The sequence below is a fragment of the Pelodiscus sinensis genome, chromosome 23, assembly GCF_052426305.1.
Source record: "Pelodiscus sinensis isolate ZL-2025 chromosome 23, ASM5242630v1, whole genome shotgun sequence".
Classification (NCBI taxonomy): Eukaryota; Metazoa; Chordata; order Testudines; family Trionychidae; genus Pelodiscus; species Pelodiscus sinensis.
In genome coordinates this window covers 5,157,354-5,179,108 of record NC_143074.1, presented here as the reverse complement: position 1 = coordinate 5,179,108, position 21,755 = coordinate 5,157,354, and the positions used below count along the sequence as shown (strand labels likewise).

At 50.4% G+C, this 21,755-nt stretch overlaps 1 protein-coding gene across 2 annotated transcripts in view; it reads left to right on the top strand.

Moving 5' to 3' along the window:
* Positions 1-21,755, top strand: part of WHRN (whirlin) — a 114,357-nt gene that overhangs the window by 27,766 nt on the left and 64,836 nt on the right. For both annotated transcript variants that reach the window (XM_075905665.2, XM_075905666.2), the window contains exon 2: positions 4,446-4,661. In XM_075905665.2, coding sequence (XP_075761780.2) covers positions 4,446-4,661 — 216 coding nt within the window. The remainder of the gene's footprint in view (positions 1-4,445; positions 4,662-21,755) is intronic.

Genomic DNA, 21,755 nt, shown 5'->3' with positions numbered 1-21,755 from the left:
TCGAGAAATTGCTCTAACCTCTGATAGCATTTAATAGAGAACTTGACTCTTTTTCACACATGTTCTGAATAGCAGGGCAATCCTTCTGCAGTCTGGGTTATAGGCCAAAGTCTCTGGGTCTGTTATGTTCCCTGTTATAGGACTGCTGTCTTTGCGGTTCTTTACCACTGTTCATCACTGGAGACAGAGTGCTATGGGGTTTTTCCATGCGCTCCTTCACATTGTGGCTACATCTAGACTGGCATGATTTTCCGGAAATGCTTTTAACGGAAAAGTTTTCCGTTAAAAGCATTTTCGGAAAGGAGCGTCTAGATTGGCAGGACGCTTTTCCACAAAATCTAGACATGCTTTTGCGCAAAAAAGCCCCGATCGCCATTTTCACGATCGGGGCTTTTTTGCGCAAACCAAATCTTAGCTGTCTACACTGGCCCTTTTGCACCAAACTTTTGCGCAAAAGGGACTTTTGCCCGAATGGGAGCAGCATAGTATTTCCACAAAAAGCACTGATTTCAGACAGTAGGAAGTCAGTGCTTTTGCAGAAATTCAAGTGGCCAGTGTAGACAGCTGGCAAGTTTTTCCAGAAAAGCGGCTGATTTTCTGGAAAAACTGGCCAATCTAGACACAGCCTGTGAGTCTTTGTGGCATGTTTTGTGGTGTCCGTCACCCATCTGGGGCTTGCTGGTTTCAGAGCCTTGTTACTGGTTAGTAGAGAAACAGACAATAGCATCTGGAGCCTCTGTTCAAGTATCTAAAAGGGTGTTCCAAGGAGGAGGGGGGAAAATTGTTCTGCTTGGCCTCTGAGGCTAGGACAAGAAGCAATGGGTTTAAACTGCAGCAAGGGAGATAGAGGTTGGACATTAGGAAACACTTCCTACCTATCAGGGTGGTTAAACACTGGAATCAATTGCCTCAGGAGACTGAGGAATCTCCATCACTGGAGATATTTAAGAGCAGGGTGGATAGGCATCTATCAGGGATGATCTAGAGACGGTGCTTGGTCCTGCTGTGAGGGCAGGGGACTGGAATCGGTGACCTCTCGAGGTCCCTTCCAGTTCTAGTGTTCAGGGTTCTGAGACCTGCCCCGTCACTGGGTTCCAGAGCCTGGGCCACACTCCAAGTGGGGACATCTCCACAGCTATTGTAGCACAAACCGAAGCCAGTTGACCTGGGCTCTGAGACGTGCTGCCGTATTTCGGGGGTTGGGGTCTTGGTCTCCTGGTTTCGTTGCTAGTTCACCTGGAACAAATCAACCTGTTCACGCCCCACCTGCACTAGGGAATGCCTGTAGCAAACAAGGTGCTCGGAATTATTTTTGATGACATTCCTTACTGTGGACAGAGCTGCCTTGGGATTTGCCTGGTTTCAGCTCCAGGGAAACCCTCAAAGCCCAGACAAAGCCCGTGTGGACACCTGTTTAAAGCCTTTGCGCTCTCCTACAAGGTGCTATTGCAAGAGTAGGGGGCAGTGGGGTCCCTGCTGGGTTTAAAAGTCCCAGCAATCAATCTGAGGGAGAGACTGTGCCCCTGGACTGGAGCAGGTGAGCCTAATGCAGCTAATGAAGGAAGGTTGCCTGGTCTATAAAAGGCAGCTGAGAGGAGGGTTATGGGCAGTCCCTGGTGCTCAAGGGCAGATTGAAAACACAGTGCTTGGGCTGGTGCACCAAGTGGGGAGCGGAGCTGGCTGAAGTGAGGATGCTGAAGGGAGCTGGAGTGTCAGAAGCTGTTGGGAGGGGTGACCAGCTGGCCAATCAGCTGGCCTAAAGCCTGGGGCCAGGTACCAGCTTAACTGCACTTGGGTTATTTAACCTTTGTCAGCAAGGAAAGAAACCCCCTTGCCTGCAAGCTTGTGTGTGGCGCTTGGTTGCAGCGGTGGCTGCTCTCATGACCCCTCTGCGTCCCAGTCGTGTGATCCCCCGTCCCGCACACTCTGGAAACAGCAGGTTCGCTTGTGGCCAGTGAAAACGTGAAATGGAGGGGGAAGTGGGAGAGATGTTGGGTCCAGGGCTTCCTCCCTGTGTCCGACATGGGATCAGCTTGCAGGTGGCATCTCAGTCCTGCTGGGCCATGGCGGGGTCTGCTGCAAGGCAGTCCAGGAAGGTGGGTTTCAGAAAATGAGACACTGCTCATGATCAATGAGGTTTTTTAATTATCCGAATTCTATTAGCACTATAAAAAACTACAATATAATATTATAACTGGGCATTAACCTGCAGCCAGCAGCTGCCCTTGAAGTTCACTGCAACCAGATTTCTCCCCTATTAAAAATCTTAAGGGGGGGGACCACCGTACAGGTGACTTGGCCTGGGCCCAGCACCCTGAGGGACGGCCCTGCACATTGGATCAGTGCAGGGGGCATGTAATCTCATAGCCTGGACCTGAGAGCATCCAGCACCAGCGTTTGCTCTACACGGAGCGCTTGGGTGGCTGCCCAGGAGCGATTCAGATGAAGCCCAGCTGATCCGCAGCGCGCCAGCAGCCTTTGTTTCTGCTGGTGGTGCTCATGCCTCAGTGCACATAACAAAATTTATTCTGCACGTGGATGTTAAAAATCAGAGGGAATGTTGGCCAGCACCTCTCGGCACCTCAGCATGGGGCTCAGCTGGTATAAACACGAGACCGGGCTCCCAAACAGGCGAGGCAGAGCGAGGGGGGAGCTAGCATCCCAGCCATGGAAATATTATGGGGGGAAGGCCGATCTATATTTCAGCCCCCACATGTCCTCCGTATCTGGAGAGAGTGTGAGGTGGGGCAGCCCGGGCCCCTTCTCTTCTGCTAAAGCTCCCTTGCTCCTGGAGGCAGGACTGAGCCCAGGCTGGGTGGGGAAGCCGTGGCCAGGCAGGGTGGCAGGTCTGTTTTCCCTCCAAGCTGGAAGCTGCTGCCAGATGGGCCAAAGCAGCCACAAGAGCTGGGCAGACAGCTGCTCCATGTGCCCAGGGCCGGGGAGCGGGGATCCCTTGCACCCACACTTGACTGTGGTCTTCCTCAGTTTGCTGTGCCCCTCTGGGGCCAAGATGAATGCCTGCCCCATCCTCCGGCTGCCCCAGGCATGGCCCAAGGCCCTTCTGTGCCCTGGGCTCCTTGGCAGGCTCTGCTCGCCTCCCATTCCTGGTGGGCAGTGAATGTCCGCTGTGCTGTCTCTGCCCACGGGCGTGTGTCTGCGAAACCCGCAAAGCAGCCTCCAGCTGCAGGCACGTGCTGCGCCGCCCCATGTCACGGAGGCCTGGGAGCAGCTGGTCGGCCCCGTAAAGTGAATTAAATAAAATGTAACTTCAGAATGTTGTCAGGCAGCCCTCTGCAGTACGAGGCAGGAGAGGAAAGCAAACCGGCCCAGCTGGATCTCCAGGCCCCCAGGTGGATGGGGGGGGAGGGAGGTTTTTAACTAATTTAATTATTGGAGGTGTTAATTGACTCTCTGTGCTTGGGAGGTTTACAGTAAGGAGCAGCACCTAGGCGGAGGCTCTTTCATGAGCCTGACTGGCAGAGGCAGGCAGGTTCCCACAAGTGCCAGTGTCTGGATGGTGTAGCCCTATCCTGGGCCAGCCTCCTTCCCTCGGAGGAGAAATGGCCCCGTGTCCAGACTGGTTGTCCTCGGCTGCCCCGGGCTGGGTGACTACAGGCGTCCTGCTCTGGGCTGTGGTGAGGCTGGAGCAGGAGTTGAGGAAGAGCAGGTTTTGGGCCTTGTCTCTGCCAGGGGCAGGCTCCTGGGAGACCAGAGGAAGGGGCCCCGAAAGAACCCTCTAGAGAATGAGTACGGCATAGCCTGCCTAGCAGAAGCTGCTTCCTAGGCTCACCCCATGTTTGAGGAGGGGGGTGTATGTCCGGAGACACAGACAATCCCTTCGGAAGCACTTGCATCCTGCCTAACGTGACTGAGGAACAGGGCGGAGCTGCTCCTCAAACACGGCACGAACATACAATAGATGTGGCTCCAAATACTGCGGAGGAAGGATGGCCCAGTGGTTAGGGCACTTACCTACAACTCCGGAGACCCCCCTGGTACCAAGGGTTATGTGACCAAATACAGCCTCCTGCCCACAGCCAATCCCTCAGTCCCCTAGGGCTTTGCAGGAGAATTAGTCTGGTTAATGCCCGTGTCTCTCCTCCTTCCAACATGCTTCCCTCTGGCCCTGCTGCCCTTTCAAGTGATTAAGCTGCAAAGATGAGCATCTGCTTAAGAGCCCACATTGTGGGCTGTTAAACAGCTGTTGTGACCTACCCCAGAAGTGGCTGCATTTTGGCAGATGGTACCCAGATTGGGGGTCCTGTACCAGTTCTGTGCAAGGGTGAGGCTTGCTCCAGCTGTGTTGGGTAGGTGCTTGGACTTTGCTGAACAAATGGCTCCATAGACGAGCAAGGCTTTGGCATTATTGACGCAGACGTGTGTGTTGCTCTTGTTTCCCTTCGGCTCTGGCATTAATTCCCCTCTTCTCCTGGACTCTCCCACAGGCTCTGAAAGGCTCCAAGAAGCTGAACCTGTCGGTGCATTCAGTGGGGCGGATCCCTGGGGGCTATGTCACCAATCACATCTACACCTGGGTGGACCCCCAGGGGCGCAGCGCCTCCCCACCCGCCGGCCTGCCGCAGCATCAGAGCAGCTCCCTGCGGAAGGACAGTGAGAAGAGGAGCCACCTGCAGCTTCTGCAAGAGGGGGATGAGAAAAAGGTGAGCGAGGGGGCAGATATTCAAAGCCCTGTAGCCATGGAAGTGCAAGCCCCAGCGTCATGCAATCATTCAGCTGGAAGAGACCTCGGGAGTCATCAAGTCCAGCCCCCTGCTCTAGGCAGGACCAATCCCAACTAAATCAACCCAGCCAGGCTTTGTCAAGCTGAGACTTAAACACCTCTAGGGATGGAGATTCCACCACCTCCCTAGGGAACCCAGCCCAGTGCTTCCCCACCCTCCCAGGGAAATAGTGTTTCCTAATATCCAACCTGGACCTCTCCCACTGCATCTTGAGCCCATTGCTCCTTGTTCTGCCACCACTGAGAACAGCCTCTCTCCATCCTCTTTGGAACCCTCTTCAGGAAGCTGAAGGCTGCTATCAAATCCCCCCTGTAGGAGTGGGGGCCAGCCCGCCCCAGTCAGATGCATGCTTAGCTGCCGCCCCCCCCCCCCTTACGTTCCCCTGCCCGGGGTTGGTCCTCAGTATTTTTCGTTTGCTCTGCCCCGGCGCCTGACGCTTGGTTCGGCTGTTATCGCTGGGATGTGCGGGTAGGGGGGCCTGGGCCCGCCCTCTCTCACGGGCCCCAGCCCAGGGCCTTAAGAACAGGCTCGCGAGATCCTGTCCAGCCGGCGGGGCTAATGCCCACAACTCACCGGCTCCAAGCCCCGCCCGGGGCTACTTCCTACGCCCGAGTCCTCCTCTGGTTCTGCTGCTGTCTCAGGGGGCCCATCCCCCGCAGGCAACTTCCCTCCTGGGGGTTTCCCTCCCCGGGCGTCCTTCCACCTGGGTCGCCGACTCCTCTCCCGGGCGTCGTCCTCTCAGGTTGCCTTTACCCTGGGTTTAAAAGCCCGCACCGGCGTCCCCCCAGAGTGACGTCACCGGCCGCCCACGTCACAGCTGGCGCATAGCTCCGCCCTCTCTCGGAGCGCTGGCCTGCGCGTCTCTCTGGCCCCGCCCCCAGCTTCTCAGCTGAGCGGCGGCAGCGGTACAGGGGCCGCATGCCGCCCGCGCTTCCTGGTCTGCCCCCAGGAGTGCAAGCGTGACCCCGGGGTCAGTGCGGGGCGGGTCTGCCTCCGCGGGGTGGAGGCTGCCCGTGTGACGGCGCATTGGGGTTTTCCCGTCTCCTGCACCCCCGTAATGGCACGAACAAACTCCACCAGCCAGTAGAATTGAGGGAGTTTATTGCTTCTCCAGGATACAGCACGGATGTAATCTGGTTACAGGGCAGGCCTAGATGCCTCAGCCCCCCTTGATATGGGGAAGTCTGGGCTCCTAAATCCCAGCCCCTTGCTTAGGCTGCTTCCTCCATGATATCAGACAGAGACTGACTAACTCTATTCCAGCCCTGCCCCCCAGCCAGAATTCCATCTTCCTTTGTTTCCCTCCTTGGGGGGTAGCTGGTCAGACAGGTTGAGAGACCCTCTTTGCATAATGACTCATCCCCTGCCCTGCTGGGCCGCACTGCAGCCAGTGGAGGTAACTCACAACCCACTGCCCAGCATAGCAACCAGCAAGGTACCCCCCACTACGTCACTCTTCTCTTCTGCAGACTAAACAAACCCAAATCCCTCAGCCTCTCCTCATAGGTCATGCGCTCCAGCTGCCTAATCATTTTGGTCACCCTCCGCTGGACCCTCTCCAATGCGTCCCCATCCTTTCTATGGAGCCAGGGGGAGAGCCCAGAACTGGACACAATACTCCACGGCCATGTCTGTATTGGCAAGAAGTATTTTGCGCAAATACTTTTAACACAAGAGTTTTTGCATTAAAGTATTTGCGCAAGAGCATCTACACTGGCATGTGCTTTTGTGCAAGAGATGTGCTTTTGCGCAAAAGCATCTGTGCCAGTGTAGACCCTCTCTTGTGCAAGAAAGCTCTGGTGGCCATTTTAGCCATTGGGCTTTCTTGCATAAGAAATTCATGTTGCCTGTCTACACTGGCCTCTTGCACAAGAACAGTTGCACAAAAGGGCTTATTCCTGAGCGGGAGCATCATAGTTCTTGCACAAGAAGCCCTGATTTCACACATTAGAACGTCAGTGTACTTGCGCAAGAACTCCCCACCAGTGTAGATAGGCAGCATGTTTTTGTGCAAAAGTGGGTTCTTTTGCGCAAAATCATGCCAATGTAGACACAGCCCATGTGTGGCCTCACCAGAGCCGAATAAAGGGGAATAATCACTACTCTGGATCTGCTGGCAATGCTCCTCCTAATGCACCCTAATATGCCATTTGCCTTCTTGGCTACAAGGGCACATTGTTGACTCCATCTCCAGCTTCTCATCCACTGTAATCCCCAGGTGCTTTTCTGCTGAACTGCTACTTAGCCAGTCGGTCCCCAGCCTGTTACAATGCTTGGGATTCTTCCATCCCGAGTGCAGGACTCTGCACTTCTCCTTGTTGAACCTCAGCAGATTTCTTTTGGCCCAATCCTCTAATCTGTCCAGGTCCCTCTGGACCCTATCCCTGCCCTCCAGCATATCTACTTCCTCCTCCACCTGTTCCTCCCAGAGCCAGGGCTGGCCCTTTGCTTCTCTAGGTCCTGTGCCATGGCCCTGCATGGCAAGACTGTTCCAAAGTGCCCGTCATTCACTCTGCAGGACAGAAATCCCTGCAGCTGGAGACTCAAAAGGAGCTTGGCTTGTTTACTTTAACCAAAAGAAGGCTGAGGGGGGACATGATTGCACTTTTTAAATATATTAGAGGGATAAATACCAAGGAGGGAGAGGAATTATTTAAGCTTAATACCAATGTGGACACAAGAACAAATGGATATAAGCTGGCTAGTAGGAAGTTAAGACTTGAGATTAGACGAAGGTTTCTAACCATTAGAGGAGTGAGGTTCTGGAACGGCCTTCCAAGGGAAGTAGTGGGGGCAAAAGATCTATCTGGCTTCAAGATTAAACTAGATGGGTTTATGAAGGGGATGGTTTGATGAGATAACAGGATCTTGGTAACTAATTGACCATTCATTATCAGTGGGAATAGGTCAATGGAGGGATGATAGGAGTTACTATAGAGAACTTTCTGGGTGTCTGGCTGGTGAGTCTTGCCCACATGCTCAGGGTTTAGCTGATCACCGTATTTGGGGTCGGGAAGGAATTTTCCTCCAGGGTAGATTGGCAGAGGCCCTGGAGGTTTTTCGCCTTCCTCTGTAGCATGGGTTACAGATCACAGCTGGAGGGTTCTCTGCATCTTGGGGTCTTCAAAGTATTTGAAGGCTTCAATATCTAAGATATAGGTGAGAGGATTATTCTAGGAGGGGGTGGGTGAGATTCTGTGGCCTGCACTGTGCAGGGGGTCAGACTAGATGATCATAATGATCCCTTCTGACCTTAAAGTCTATGAGTCTATGAGGGCAATGGAGAGGGGGACCCCTAGATCTGATCCAATCCCCAAACTCACAGCTTGGTTCTGTCAACTCTCCCTGCGATATTCTCCCGCCTCTGATTTCCTTCAGTTTTGATGTTGATGGTGTGTCTGCACTACCAAGGTTTGTCACCAACAGCGGCCTTGTGGCGACAAAACAGTGCGTGCGTTCACACTGCCCTGTGACTTTTGTCCTAGTCGGGATGGGGAGGGCAGTGGGTAAACCCAGTTCAAAGACAAAACTTCCACCCCTACAAAAGACTTTTTTCTTTCCCCTCCCTTTATTGTCCAGAAAATGCCAGTGTGGCTGCAGCAGTTGGTTTTGGCCACAGAAGTGGCTTCCGCCAGTATCCCACAATGCCTGTCTTGGAGCAAGTGGGAACCCCCCTCTGGCGACTTTTTGTTTCATTGACTTTTGGGTGATGCAAATTTTGTCAGCAAAACTTGGTAGTGTAGATGCCCTCGCCTTCAGCTCCATCTACTCGGGGTCCTGGTAACTGCAGAGTCCTGCTGATCTGAACAGGGATGAAGCCAGCCAGGTCCTGATGAAATATAACCAGGTTCAATGGACCTCAATAGACAACAAGGCCCTCCTTCTGGGCTTTGAGAATCAGACTCCTGGGTCGAACATCCATGTGCCAGTTCCTTTCCTGGACAGGGTGGAGGCTCTTTCAGATGCAGATAGGAGGGTCTGACACTGCTGATCCAACCAGAATCTTCCTGATTATTTTCAGGAAGAACGGCATTGCACAAGAGGGTTTTTCTTGCACAAGAAGGGACAGTGTAGACTGCTCCGTCTTGCGCAAGAGCCTCTTCTGCAAAAATGGCGGCGTATTAGATATGCAAATGAGCTTGGCGATATTCCACGCTTAGCCTCATTTGCATAGCTCTGGCGCAAGATCGTACCAGTATAGACATAGCCTAGGTGTGTGGGTTACAAAAGTACCGTTATTTGTGGAGAAGCTCTAAGGCTGAGTCTCAGAACCTGGATCAACGCCTGGGGGCTGTGGGGCTAAAGAGAGCAGGGCAGATGTCCCCTCTCTAGCTGCAGCCTGGGCTGTGAAACCTGGTGAGTGAGGTGGCTGTCGGCAGAGCTGTGGGGACCTGCCATCACCCCAGCATTGCGGGGGGCTGAGCTCTGCTTACCAGAGGAGGTCAGCTGCCTGTGCCTTGGCAGGCCTCTGTCTGCTCGTGCTGAGGCCTCTCCTTGTCTGCTTGAACTGCCCCAGGCCCCCCGACTGCTAACCCAAGAGGCTGGCGTGGCCTGGTGCCTCTGAGGAGACACTTGGGAGCTAGCGCCTCTCCTGGCGGTGAGGTAGAAAACTGTATGAGGGGAGGCAGGAGCCATGTTTGGCTTCGCTGAGGAAATATTTGGGCCAGCCCCATGGAAGAAGGGGTCATTCCTGTCACAAGCCGAAAAGCAAACAGCCATGGGGGGGGGGGTGGAGGGGGGAACTGACTCCAGCATGTCCCTCCTCCCTGCTTTGCATCCCTTTGATGTGGCTCTGGGAAGCAGCAGGTTGGACGTGATCCTCACGCACCCTGCTCTCCTCTGGCCTTTCATTTCCCTTTCTCGTCTTCCTTGGGGGTGAACTCAAAAAGTTGAGGAGGCCTGAGCCGTGCACACCTGCCATCTCTGCACCTGGCCCGCTGCAGTGCGAGGCTACAGGCTAAGAGCTGGAGGAAGGGGTGGGCTGCCGCTTTGCTGAAGTTCCCTCATCCCTTCCTTCCTCCCTGTTCCCCCCGCTCTCTCCTGACTTTCAGCACTTGCCTCGAAAGCTAGTCCGTTATTGCTGCTGAAGAGCATTATGCCGGGGTTCTATGGATATTACTCTGCCCTCTGAGGCCAAAAAATTGAAGCCTCATCAGTATGCAGAGTGGAAGAAGGCTGTGAGATGCTGCGTGCTCTATTACATTCAGTGCTGCCCAGCAGACTGCATACCCAAAGGTGCCTCGCCCGGCCAGTTAACCACTGAAGACAGCACTGTAATCATCACAAGCTGCAGCTGGGGTGAAGAGAATTTGGGGCAGCTGTCCTGGAGTATGGGGGGATGTCACCTGTCCTGGTGTGCTCCTTAAAGAATGAATTATCCAAGACACTTTGCACTAGTTCAGCATGCACCAAGCTCCAGGACTGAAAGCTGCAAGGCACCCGTAAGCTGCATTAATTTCAACAGCAGGCCCTGGACTCCAACAGCACCCCTTGGGATCCAGCCATGAGCCACTCCGGGCCTTGTGACTGCGGCTGTCCTGCTTAGAAATGTCACGTAACTGCACCATCTCCCTGGATGGCTCAGTGCTGACAGGCAGAAACAACAGAAGCCCAGAAGGGTGTCTGATGTCTAGCCAGCTTTAAAATCCTTGGAAAGGGTTAGAGATCCCTCCTCCTCTCCCTTCCATTTCTAATTAGTCTGCATGTCCGGGAATCAGTCGTCAAAGACAGTTTGAATGAGTGGCATTTGAAAGAGGAAAAACCATTCAGAGATCTGAATTCAGCCCTCGAGCTGGGGAGAGATGAAAAGCAAAACGGAAGGTTAACTGGAGCGGGAGGGGGTGTAACTAAATATAGCAGGGATGTGACCGTCGTTAAAATGTTTTCAGTTCTTGCAAGGTAAAACTCAAGGTCAGAGCAGGCAGCGTGCACCTGTCGGGCGGTAGAAATGTTTCCAGCCAGCGTTCTTCCTGGCAGTGCTGTTCGGTGGCCCGGCAGGAAGCAGTCTGTAGCCTTGTTTGACAAGTTCACTTAGCTGTCATTGGAGGCTTGATATGGAAACTACTGCTGCAGGTTACACTGCTCCTACATGTACCAGTTTCTTGGATTAGGGAGGGTGGGTGTGGTGGGGGGGGGGCCAAAGGTAAGGAGAAGGACAGTTTTGGGGATGCATGTGCGCACATTTGTGGGAAATACGCTGCCTAGCATTAAAGAAGCTGTATGAGGAGTTGGACCATCTGCTGTCAACTTGTCCAAACTGAAATAAAGCGATGGCTTGCACAAAAAGCAGAAGGAAGGGAGCCAGACTGGACACATCCTTTATGAAGGGTGCAGGGGACAAGCTACTCGTACATACCCGATACCATGAATATTATGAGTGTTTGCCTAATGGTGAGAACCCTTTATAGGCTACAGTGCCATCATGGGAACCAGCAATCATGGGCTGTTCGTGCCTTTTCAGAGTTGCTGAAACAGTACCTGGAAAGCAGCCTGCCCGGACAGTGGGCCAGCATATATAATCTAAGCCCTGAAAGAGTTTGGTGTGTGTTGACTCACATGAATCCTGTGCAGAGTTTTAGGAGAGAGGAAAATCCCAGGAGTGAGGAGAGTCCGTACTGGCACTGATAGATGAACGAAGATGATTCCACAACTGCTCAAAGTGCCGAGGAATTAAGTTGCTGCATCTGAGAGAATCGTAGATAGTTGCATTTGGCAAACAGTGGAGCCCATTTTAAGGCAGGAGCCGTCTGGCTTTAAGCGAGGGACACTGCATGGCATGGCTATGTTCAATGCTAAATAGTTGGTGGGAAGGAAGCTAGGGGGAACACTGGGTACTGTTTCGCTCTCTAGTGCAGCCTCCAAATTGAGGCCAAAGTGCCGAGGTGATGGCTAGCACCGCAGATATGAGTCTAGAGACTACTGAACAGCCTGGTCCAGTGGGTGATGGGTTTGCAGGGTGGTTCCATGGCAAAGGTGCAGGTGCCCAGTGTAACTGGGTTTTGTGGTGAAGGCTGGTCTCCACCTGGGATCAGCACTTTGTCCGTTGTGATGGGCTTCATATGTAGGCACGTATAAATAGAAGGTGACCTTAGAGGTGGTCAGTGCAGATAGCGGCTGAGTTGAGAGGGCCCCTCAATTGCTATTTGGAACAGGGAACTAAGGCCTCAATGAGTAAAGAAAAGACTGAAGTTGTGGGTGACTTCTGCACAACCACGACAGATGAAGGCTGGCACCTAAATCTGGTCTCTGTCTCTACCTTATGGGCTGGTTAGTGGCAAATGGAGACATTGTCAGAGAACTGCAAGCAAGGCTGTTGAGTGGGGGGGGGGGGGCGCAGGGGAAAGCTAAATGGAGCGATTTATTCTAAATAGATGCTCACATTACTTAAAGGGCACTGTACAAAGCCAGGGCTAGACCTGCACAGATCAGAGACTTGGGTGACCAAAGCAAGGGGCTTGAAGACCTGAAATCATTGAGATGTTTGCGGGCAGTGAGGGGGGGTGACTGTGCTGGACCATATTGAATAATGTCGCCAGCAGTGAGATTGGGGTCTTCAGGCGGGAGAATAGCTGCACGAGCGGCGATTGAGAAGGCATGGGTATGTTTGAAGAGCGGAAGAAGGAAACTCTGGTAGTGAAGCCATTGAGACTGATTCTTTGTCCACAAACTCTAGATGACCCCCAAGAAAATGATGGGAGGATGGAGTAGATGTGCAGCATTAGGCAGGGAAGTGTAAAAAAGACCAAGCTGAAGACCTGACTTCAGGTAGCTGGAAAGGGGAAGAAAAAGAATCTCTGAAGCTTGACGTGCCCCCTAGAGTGAGCTCTTTAGAAGGTCTGGCCTAGCAGGCATACACTGGGTGCAAAACTCTTCTGAAAATCTGGCCCCAGGTCCTTGTGGCAAAGGCTTCTCTTGGCAAGGGCTGCTCTGGCTGCACGGTGTAATTGTTTTCTCAGGTCTGTTCTGTCCCCTTCGTATGTTACAGGGATCTGGAGTCATGTTTTTCTTGCTCCAAATCATGCCCATGATCTGGAGCAGATGGCTGAACATTCCCAGGAAGATCTTGCCTTTGCAGAAATCACCCTAAACACACACAGTTAGCATCTCCCATGACCACAGTGGCTCAAGAGCATGAATACCAGCCTCAGAGGAGGCTGCTAAAAACCAGGCACAAACCCCAAACTGGCTGAGTTCTGGACTTAGATTTCACCAGCCAGGTACCAAGTGTGAACAACTTAGGCACTATAAGATGGAGTCAGACCGTCCCCTCTCAACTCTGCTCTGTCTTATCCCCTAGGGAAGCTTGCCGTTGTGATAGTGCTATTTGTAATGTAAGGGACTGTCTATTTGTTACTCCCAGTCCAAAAGGACCAGTTGCTTATCCCAGATCAATTGCACCTTTGAACTTAGAACCACAGCGCTTGGCGTTTATTTTAGGAGTGCCTATTTAATGATATATTAAATAGGAAAAAAGGCTCTATTATATACAAAGTTAAAGTACACATTTAGCTGCATGCACCAAATAGTCATTTTCAAAGGATAATTATTATTATAGAAACTTCTATGCTCTTTGGGCTTGCCCAGGCTAAGCACTGGGCATCTTCTAGTTATGCTTAATCATCCTGGCCCCTCATAGTTCTAGCAGCATGAAAGATACAAACTCTTTGGCTGTATCTACATTGGCAAGATTTTGCGCAAAATCTTGCTGCTTGTCTACACTGGCCGCGAGTATTTGTACAAGAACACTGACGTTGTAATGTACAAAATCAGTGCTTTTTGCGCAAATACTGTGATGCTCCTGCTCAGGGATAAGCCCTCTGTGTTCTTGCGCCAGAGGCCAGTGTAGACAGGTAACATCAATTTCTTGCGCAAGAAAGCCCGATGGCTAAAATGGCCATCAGAGCTTTCTTGCGCAATAGAGCGTCTACACTGGCATGGATGCTTTTGTGCAAAAGCAAGTCTTTTGGGCAAAGGCACATGCCAATATAGACACTCTCTTGCGCAAATACTCTTAACGGAAAAACTCTTCTGTTAAAAGTATTTGCGCAAAATCATGCCAGTGTAGATGCAGCCTTTTTGTTTGGGCTTTTTATTGGTTGTTGCTTCTGCACTGAGCTGCAAATTCAGCTGTTGAGTGGAGGAGGGGAACTGGTTTGCCAATGAGGAAATTAAAAGTTTGAGAGGAAAGCAGGCATTTTCCACACCCATAAATTCATTCCACTGATGGGTTTTTTCACATGCTCTAATAATAATGTCCTAAATGCTAATGCTTACAATAGTGTCATTACTAGAGGCAATCAAGTATGCAGAATTTCAGTTAGATTTTTTTTTTTTTCAGTTTGGAGAAAAAGCAGGTGAAAGGAAGCTGTAGAGGGCATTTGATTAGATCCCGTGCAGCTGGGCCTGATCTTGCGCTCATGTATGCGGGTGTAAATCAGTAATAATCCTGTTTAAAATCAGCAGAGTTACCCTGCCATAAGTGAGACTAGGATCTTCTGTCATTTTAAGCTTTATTTTTATTGCATTTTAGCAGTATTGTCATCAAGATAACATCAGTAATATGAAACTTTAAAATAGAACCCGCAGTCACATGTAGAATTGATCTGGTGTGGAATAAGTCTTGCCTGCAACGGCTTTTCTCAAAGATATTGAATCCATCAACAAATAATTGCATAAACCAAACCAACAAAACCATCACCAGTATCGACCCAAGATTTATTCCTGACTGAGGACGCTGTGATGGCATTTTTCATTGTCTCAATCCTGCTTTGGGAGAAGTGCCCCTGCAGGTGCCTGTATCGGCTTGGCTTCTGTCACATTCACACCCCTGAACCCCTTAACTTATGCCAATGTAAGCTGCACCACAGACATAGTCTTACACTTCTGTAATTTTACACATGGGAGTAGCCCTGCTGAACTCAAGGGGGGCTTCTCCTGTATGTAAAGTTAACAGGCTTGCCCACAAGGGGGAGCAGAAGGGGGGAGGTGGTAACTGCCCTATGGCCCGGTGATAGAAAAGGGTCGAGAGCTCCCAGCTGCCACCCCTGCTACAATGGTAGCGGCCAGAGCTCTGGGCCTTTAAATTTGATGCCAGAACGCTGCGTGGCATGCTCCAGGCAGCACCGAGGGCTGTCTGAGGGAGGTACAGAGCTCTCTGGGGGGCATTGAGGGCTGCCTAGCCCCACCCCTTCTGGGGGCATAAAGCAGGGGCCCCTCCCACATTGCCCCAGGGCCTGGCAAGGCTGTGAACCCCGCTGAACATTAAGGACATGCTGGGAGCCTACATCTGTCTATTTAGTTGCAATGATAGAACAATTGAAAATGTCTGTGTTCCCATACTAAAGGGCTATAACATAGTTAGTCACTCGGAGCCAGGGGTGAGGGACCACCTGGGCCATGGCCAGACCACGTTTTGCTAGGCCAGATCTGAGTGATGCTTCTACCCTGTAGGCCAGGTCACAACGTCACTCCCTCAGATTTGGCTAGCAGGGGGTTGGAGCTTTTCAGCTTGAGGGTTATAAGTAGAGGGGCACTGGACAGGAAAAGATGAGGATCAGTTGAGGTAAATGTCTGCCCCCTACTTTAATTGGGGGCTCTGTAGGCCCAGAGCTTATAGTTAGCAGCAAAGCTGGCTGAAAAATGTATGGGAGGGGGGCAGGATGTGGCATAAATTTCATCTTCTTTGCTTTTGTGTCGCAATTTTGGTGAAAGTTTTAATAGGAAATCTTTGCCCAGCTCTCTTGATTGGGTGTTTTATTTGTGAAAGGGTCCAGAATTTAAACTGCCCTGATGGTGACGAATAAAAATGCACACACCGTTCCACCCTAAGAATGACCCAACACCCACCTCTCCTTCCCCAGCCAAAAATGGGAGATTCATAAAATCTGCAACCTGATCCCAATAAACACATTTCCTCCAAAAAAGAAAAGTGACGGACACTTCAGGCAGTCCACTCACTTGGGCCCCTGTTAAGTCTCCATGTAAGACACGCGGCTGTTCTTGGGTGACTATTGTAAAACCCACAAATAAAGCCAATCCTGCCCCAAGCAGCCAACTGCCCCAAACCACGTGAGTGGATTTGAAATGAAAGCTGCTGCAGATAATTCAGGGGCAGATTTTATTCTCTGCCCACTCTCTCCGACTCCAGCAGTGCCCGGGGGCCACCCAGCATGCTGCAAAGGGGCTCTGGCTAGCCGCAGAGCAGAGGACGTGCTCAGGGTGGGAGGGAAATAGGAGTGTGTAACACACAGCACTATGGAGACACTTGTACTACTTCAAACCCCAGGGCAGGCCTAAGGAGGCTGCTGAAAACTAGAGCATCCCTGGGGCTGCTCTAACTTACGCAGGGCTGTTTTGGTCCCTGAAGCAGACCATGATCCCACGAGCACAGGTGATTGCCTGCCTGCCTCCTGGCCCATCCCAGGCTGGGACTTGTGTCGAGCCGCTGCCTTTTTTGTTCCTGAAGGGGTCTGATCCAACTCCCATATAATTCAGTGACAAAAGTCCCATTGATTACACTGGTGAAGTATCAAGCCATAACAGCTGGATATCATTTCTCTATGTCTTTGTGGGCAAATCTTCTGACTTCGCACAAAGCCAGTTGCTTTTTTACCCTGTTTCATTCTTCAGTTAAAGCAGGGGTGGGAAACCTCAGGCCCCGGGACCAGGTGTGGCCCCTGGCTTGCCTGGGTCTGGCCCCTAAGGCTCAGGGGTCCCTCCCACTACAATGCTGAAGCACACACACTACTACCCTGTCTCCCCTAGGCTCAAGTTGTAAAGGGAAAGTGGGGAGTGTCTTTCTCCGTCTGTCAGGGGCCACATCAGTGGGGGGTAGTTTTTTTGGAGGGGTTGTTTCAGCCTCTGACTGATTTTTCTGTGGGTCAACAGCCCCCAACCCCAAAAAGGTTCCCCACCCCTGTACTAAAGGGTCGTAAGGCTGCCTCCATGTTCAGCTGCTGGAGTGTAATCGATGCCCTCCTCCTTTTGGCCTGGCGACTGATCCCAAATCAGAGGAGAAACAGGTCTCCTCCTTTCTCTGCTCGGTTCCGTTTCATTTCTTGGCTACCGCATGGAGCTGCCTTTCATCAAGAAGTCAGGCACTATGAATGTGGCAGTTTTCTTTTGTCCCTCACTCCCAGTTGACGCTCATCTTGGCAGCCTGATCTTTAATGTAGATTGGGTCGTCTTCAGTGTCTATCTGGAGAGCCTTAGGTATTAGTTGATTAAGAAATGCAATTAAGTCCTCGCTATCCCAGCCTTCTGTGACTGCCAGCAGCTGTGTATTTTTTAAGCAATGCTTGCGTATTTTTTTAACACAGTAGCTCAGGCTTATAATGTAAGGGAAGGCTTTGAAGTCTTTAATTACCGGCATCCCGAGTTCAGTTATTTTCACTCATTGGTCCTTGGGGCACCAATTCAGCAAAGTACATAAGCAGATGCCTACCTTTAAGCATGTGAAAAGGGTGGCTGACTACTTTAATCTTGTGTTCTCTAAATACATCTGAAACCAACTCCTACCACTCAAAAAATCTGACACCCAATGATCCCACCAAAATGATGAGGGGCTTGAGCATATGAGGAGAGGCTGAGGGATTTGGGTTTGTTTAGTCTGCAGAAGAGAAGAGTGGGGGGGGATTTGATAACAGCCTTCAACTTCTTGAAGAGGAGAATAGGGAGAAGTTGTTCTCAGGGGTGGCAGATGACAGAATGAGGAGCAATAGTCTTGAGTTGCAGTGGGGGAGGTCTAGGTTGGATATTAGGAAAAGCTATTTCCCTGGGAGGGTGGGGAAGCACTGGGATGAGTTCCCTAGGGAGGGGGTGGAATCTCCATCCCTAAAAGTTTGTAAGTTCCGGTTTGACAAAGCCCTGGCTGGGATGATTGAGTTGGGATTGGTCCTGCTTTGGGCAGGGGGTTGGCCTCGATGACTCCTGAGGTCTCTTCCAGCTCTATGATCGTCTATGACCCTATCAAAATGGCAGCAGGCACCTCTCTGAACGTGTGACTGTCTGGGAGATCCCAACGGTCACAGGCCATTGGGATTTATCAGCCCTGCCGTTGTCTGCCAGTATTGTTATATGAGGCTATTCTTTTCCTTGCACCATTGTTTCACTCTGGGCTGCATTGCTCTAGCGCTTAGAGCAGGGGTCTCCAAACTTTTCAGCCCGAGGGCCGCATTAACTATCAAACAGCAGTTCGGGGGCCGACTACACCCTTGAGGTCCAAATAAAAAACAATCAAAACATGGATGTTGTTTTTAATTATTTATTTAATATTATTTTATTCAGTTATTATTTAATAACACATTCATACACTACACATGAACACCTGTATTAGTGTGAATGGTGAAATTGTTTCCTGGATGCCAAAATAGCAGACATTTCTGGCTTTAGATTTGTTGTCCCTAACATCAACAGTGACCTGAGATTATCATCGGATAAGTTTGTTCTCAAATTGTTCTTCACGTATTTCATTCTTGAAAATGTTTGTTCACACAGGTATGTTGTTCCAAAGATTGAAAGGTACCTTGATGCAAAAGTTTTGACATTAGGAAAGTCTTCCTTGGGCAAAAACTGGTAAAAACCTACCAGTCCTATTTTGAACTTGTCCCTAAGGAGGTCATTTGCTTGCAACTCAATGACTTCCAGCTGCAGTTCATCTGGGCAACTGGCCACATCTGCTTCAAATGGGTTTTGAAACAATCTCACTTCTTCTGCCTTTGAATCCAAAAAGGTCTCCACGGGCCGGATGAGAGGGCCTCGCGGGCCGCATCCGGCCCCCGGGCCGTAGTTTGGAGACCCCTGGCTTAGAGCACTCTGAACTTCTGAGGAGGGAGGTGTTTTAGTGCATGTTTAAAACAAATTTTACAAATTAATTCTACCAAAACAAGAGACTCCACTGCATGAGCTTCTCCCCCGGGTAAGAGAGTGAGCAAATGAGCACATAGCAGATGCCAGTCTTGTTGCTTAATGGACTGTTGGAAGCACTCCGCTACTGTGTGATGACCGCGATCTGAGAACCTCTATGGAACAGTGCAGAATTTACTTCTCTGTAGTAGTGCTGGTTGGTTTTTTGTTTTGCATTTTCCCCCTCTGACTCTTCCAGCATTGGAGAAGATTTAAAAGTTAGTGAGGAAAAAAGAAAGACAGGAGGGAGGGAAAGTACCGGTATATGTGGGGGAGGAACCCTAAGTATAATTCATTTTATTGCAATTGCTGCGGGGAATAAAGGGAAAGAATAGATTTTTAAAATATCAGATCTTTGCCTGGTTTAGAAAACAGCGCACAAACAGAACTCCATTCAAAGCAAACTAACCAGAAAAAAATCTCCCATCAAAATCAGTTTTATTGGTCCCAAACAGCTTTTTTCCTTCAAAACGAAAATCCTCTTTTTCACCAGAAAAAAAAATTGAAATGTTTTGCCGAGCTGTATTGTCCAATGGGAATCCCACAGGGCTTGCTACAAGTCTTTCCTGAGTCTGTAACCCAAGAATTGTTTTCGGTACCTTCTGGCCCTAAAAGCAATGCAGGGGTTAAACCAATTCATTGAAGCATTTTGGAGGCAGGGGTTAGAAGAGGCCCTAGTTAGCTAGTTTCCCTGACGTGTGACTATCTGGCTTTCCCAGCTGTAGCCATGCCATGGAATGCAAACAGCATGAATGAATTGGATGCAGTGATGGGGAAGTTTCCTTTTCTGTCTTTCTCCTCTGCCAGACTAAAGTTAATGATGACCACTGTACAGTGTGAAGTCAGCGTAGCAGCCTTCTCCCTTCCTTTTCTACAGGCCAGTCATGGTAAAAGGGAACAACAGGAAGGAAGCACAAGACTGGAGTCGATATGGGGCATCATGTCTCAGCAGAGGCCATATCATTATCTGATTGGATGCTGGCAGTCCTGTCCAAACATGAATAGGTGACAATGGGTTATTAACAGGCCTGCAAAGCAGCTATAAAACCAGGTCATAAAAATGAGAGCTGCCTTTGGATCCAGCTTATAAAATGTAATGAATAGTCCTCAGCTGGAATGTGTCACGCTGTCGAGACTCCAATTGACAGTTCAGCAGGATACTGGCAGACCAGGTGCTAACTCGTGCCCAGGCCCCAAGGCCTTGCTGAACACTGCCTCACTGCAAACCTGTCTGGCTCCCCTGGCTGTTAGCATTGTAAAAAGAGCTGTTCCGTTTATAATGTGTTTAGTGTTTGGACTTTTGAGATTAATGCCGGTAGCTACTCACAAGCATCGCACTTCTAATACAGGTTGAACCTCTCTAGTCCAGAACTCTCCGGTCCAGGAACATCCATCATGCAGAATCATTTTAGTGAGCGGGATGTTCACTTTTCATGGGTGTGGTCACGTTTCCCGCAGTCCCGTAAAGTTTGTTACCACCATCAGTCCTGGCTCTGTGTTCTGTGCTGTTATCATAGAATCCTAGAACTGGAAGGGACCTCAAGAGGTCATCAAGTCCAGTCCCCTGCCCTCATGGCAGGACTAAGCACCATCTGATCATCCCTGACAGGTGTCTGTCTATCCTGCTCTTAAATATCTGCGGTGATGGAGATTCCACAAGCGCCTAAGTAATTTATTCCGGTGTTTAACTACCCTGACAGTTGTGAAGTTTTTCCCAATGTCCAGCCTAAACCTCCCTTGCTGCAATTGAAGCCCATTGCTGCTTGTCCTATCGTCAGAGGCCAAGGAGAACAATTTTTCTCCCTTCTCCTTGGGACACCTCTTTAGCTACTTGAAAACAGCTATCGTGTCCCCTCTCTCAGTCGTCTCCTTTCCAAACTACACAAGCCCAATTCTTTCAGTCTTCCCTCATAGCTCATGTTTTTGAGACTTTTCATTGTTTTTGTTGATCAGGGTAACTGTGTCAAATCTGCAGATGAATTCCAGGTCTGCAGACTCTCTCTGTAATTGGTTAGTGAAATTCCTTTGTAGACGAATGGCTACTTTTAAATCCATGACTGGCAGGTTACAATGTTCCCTTACAGGTTTCTATGTGTTACCATTCCTGATACCGGATTTGGGTCCATTTATCCTTTGGCACAGACACTGTCCGACTTGGCCAATATCCATGGCAGAGGGGCATTGCTGGCATTGAATGGTATATATCACGTTAGAGGATGTGCAGTTGTATGAGCCCCTGATGATGTGGCTTATGTGGTTAGTTCCTGTGATGGTGTCACTTGTATAGTGTCTACACTGCACCCGAAGCTCGAAATAAGCTACACAGTTTGAGCTACGTAAATTGCATAGCTTATTTTAAAATGTTGCACTGTCTACACAGCACTGATTTAGAAATAAATCGCTATTCTGAAACATCCCTGACTCCTCGTGGAAGGAGGTTCACAGGGACGTCGGAATAGCGAGTCCGTTATATTTCAAAACAACGGGCACAGTCAAAAGACGTGGAATCCCTCTGGTATCCCGAAATAGCACTGCAGTGTAGTCGTGGCCTAGATGTGTGGAGAGAGTTGGCAACAGGGTTTATTGCAGGGGCAGGTTCCTGGGTGAGAGTATCTGAGGTGTGATGTGTGCCTGCTGGAAGGTATTTGCTTCAGGTTGGGGGGTTGTCTGTCGGTGAGGACTGGCCTGTTTCCCAAGGCCTGTGAGAGTGAGGGGTGATTTTCCAGGATAGGTTGTAGATGGTTGATGATGTGCTGGAGGGGTTTACACGGGGGCTGTGGGTGATGACCAGCGGTGTTCTGTTGTTTTCCTTGTTGGGCCTGTCTGACTTGTGGGTACTTGTCTGGCTCTGTCAATCTGTTTCCTCACTTCCCCAGGTGGGTATTTCAGTTTTAAGAATGCCTGATAACGATCTTGGTGTTTGTCTCTGTCTGTGGGATTGGAGCAGATCCGGTTGTATCTCAGGGCTTGGCTAGGCACACTTCTGTTAGCATCACTGCATGTACATTGGGGGTTTTGCCAGTGTAGCCATGTCGGGTAGGGAGGGAGTGTTGTTTTCTTACACCTGACTGACACATCTATGTCCACAAATCTTTGCAGCATAGACTTGAC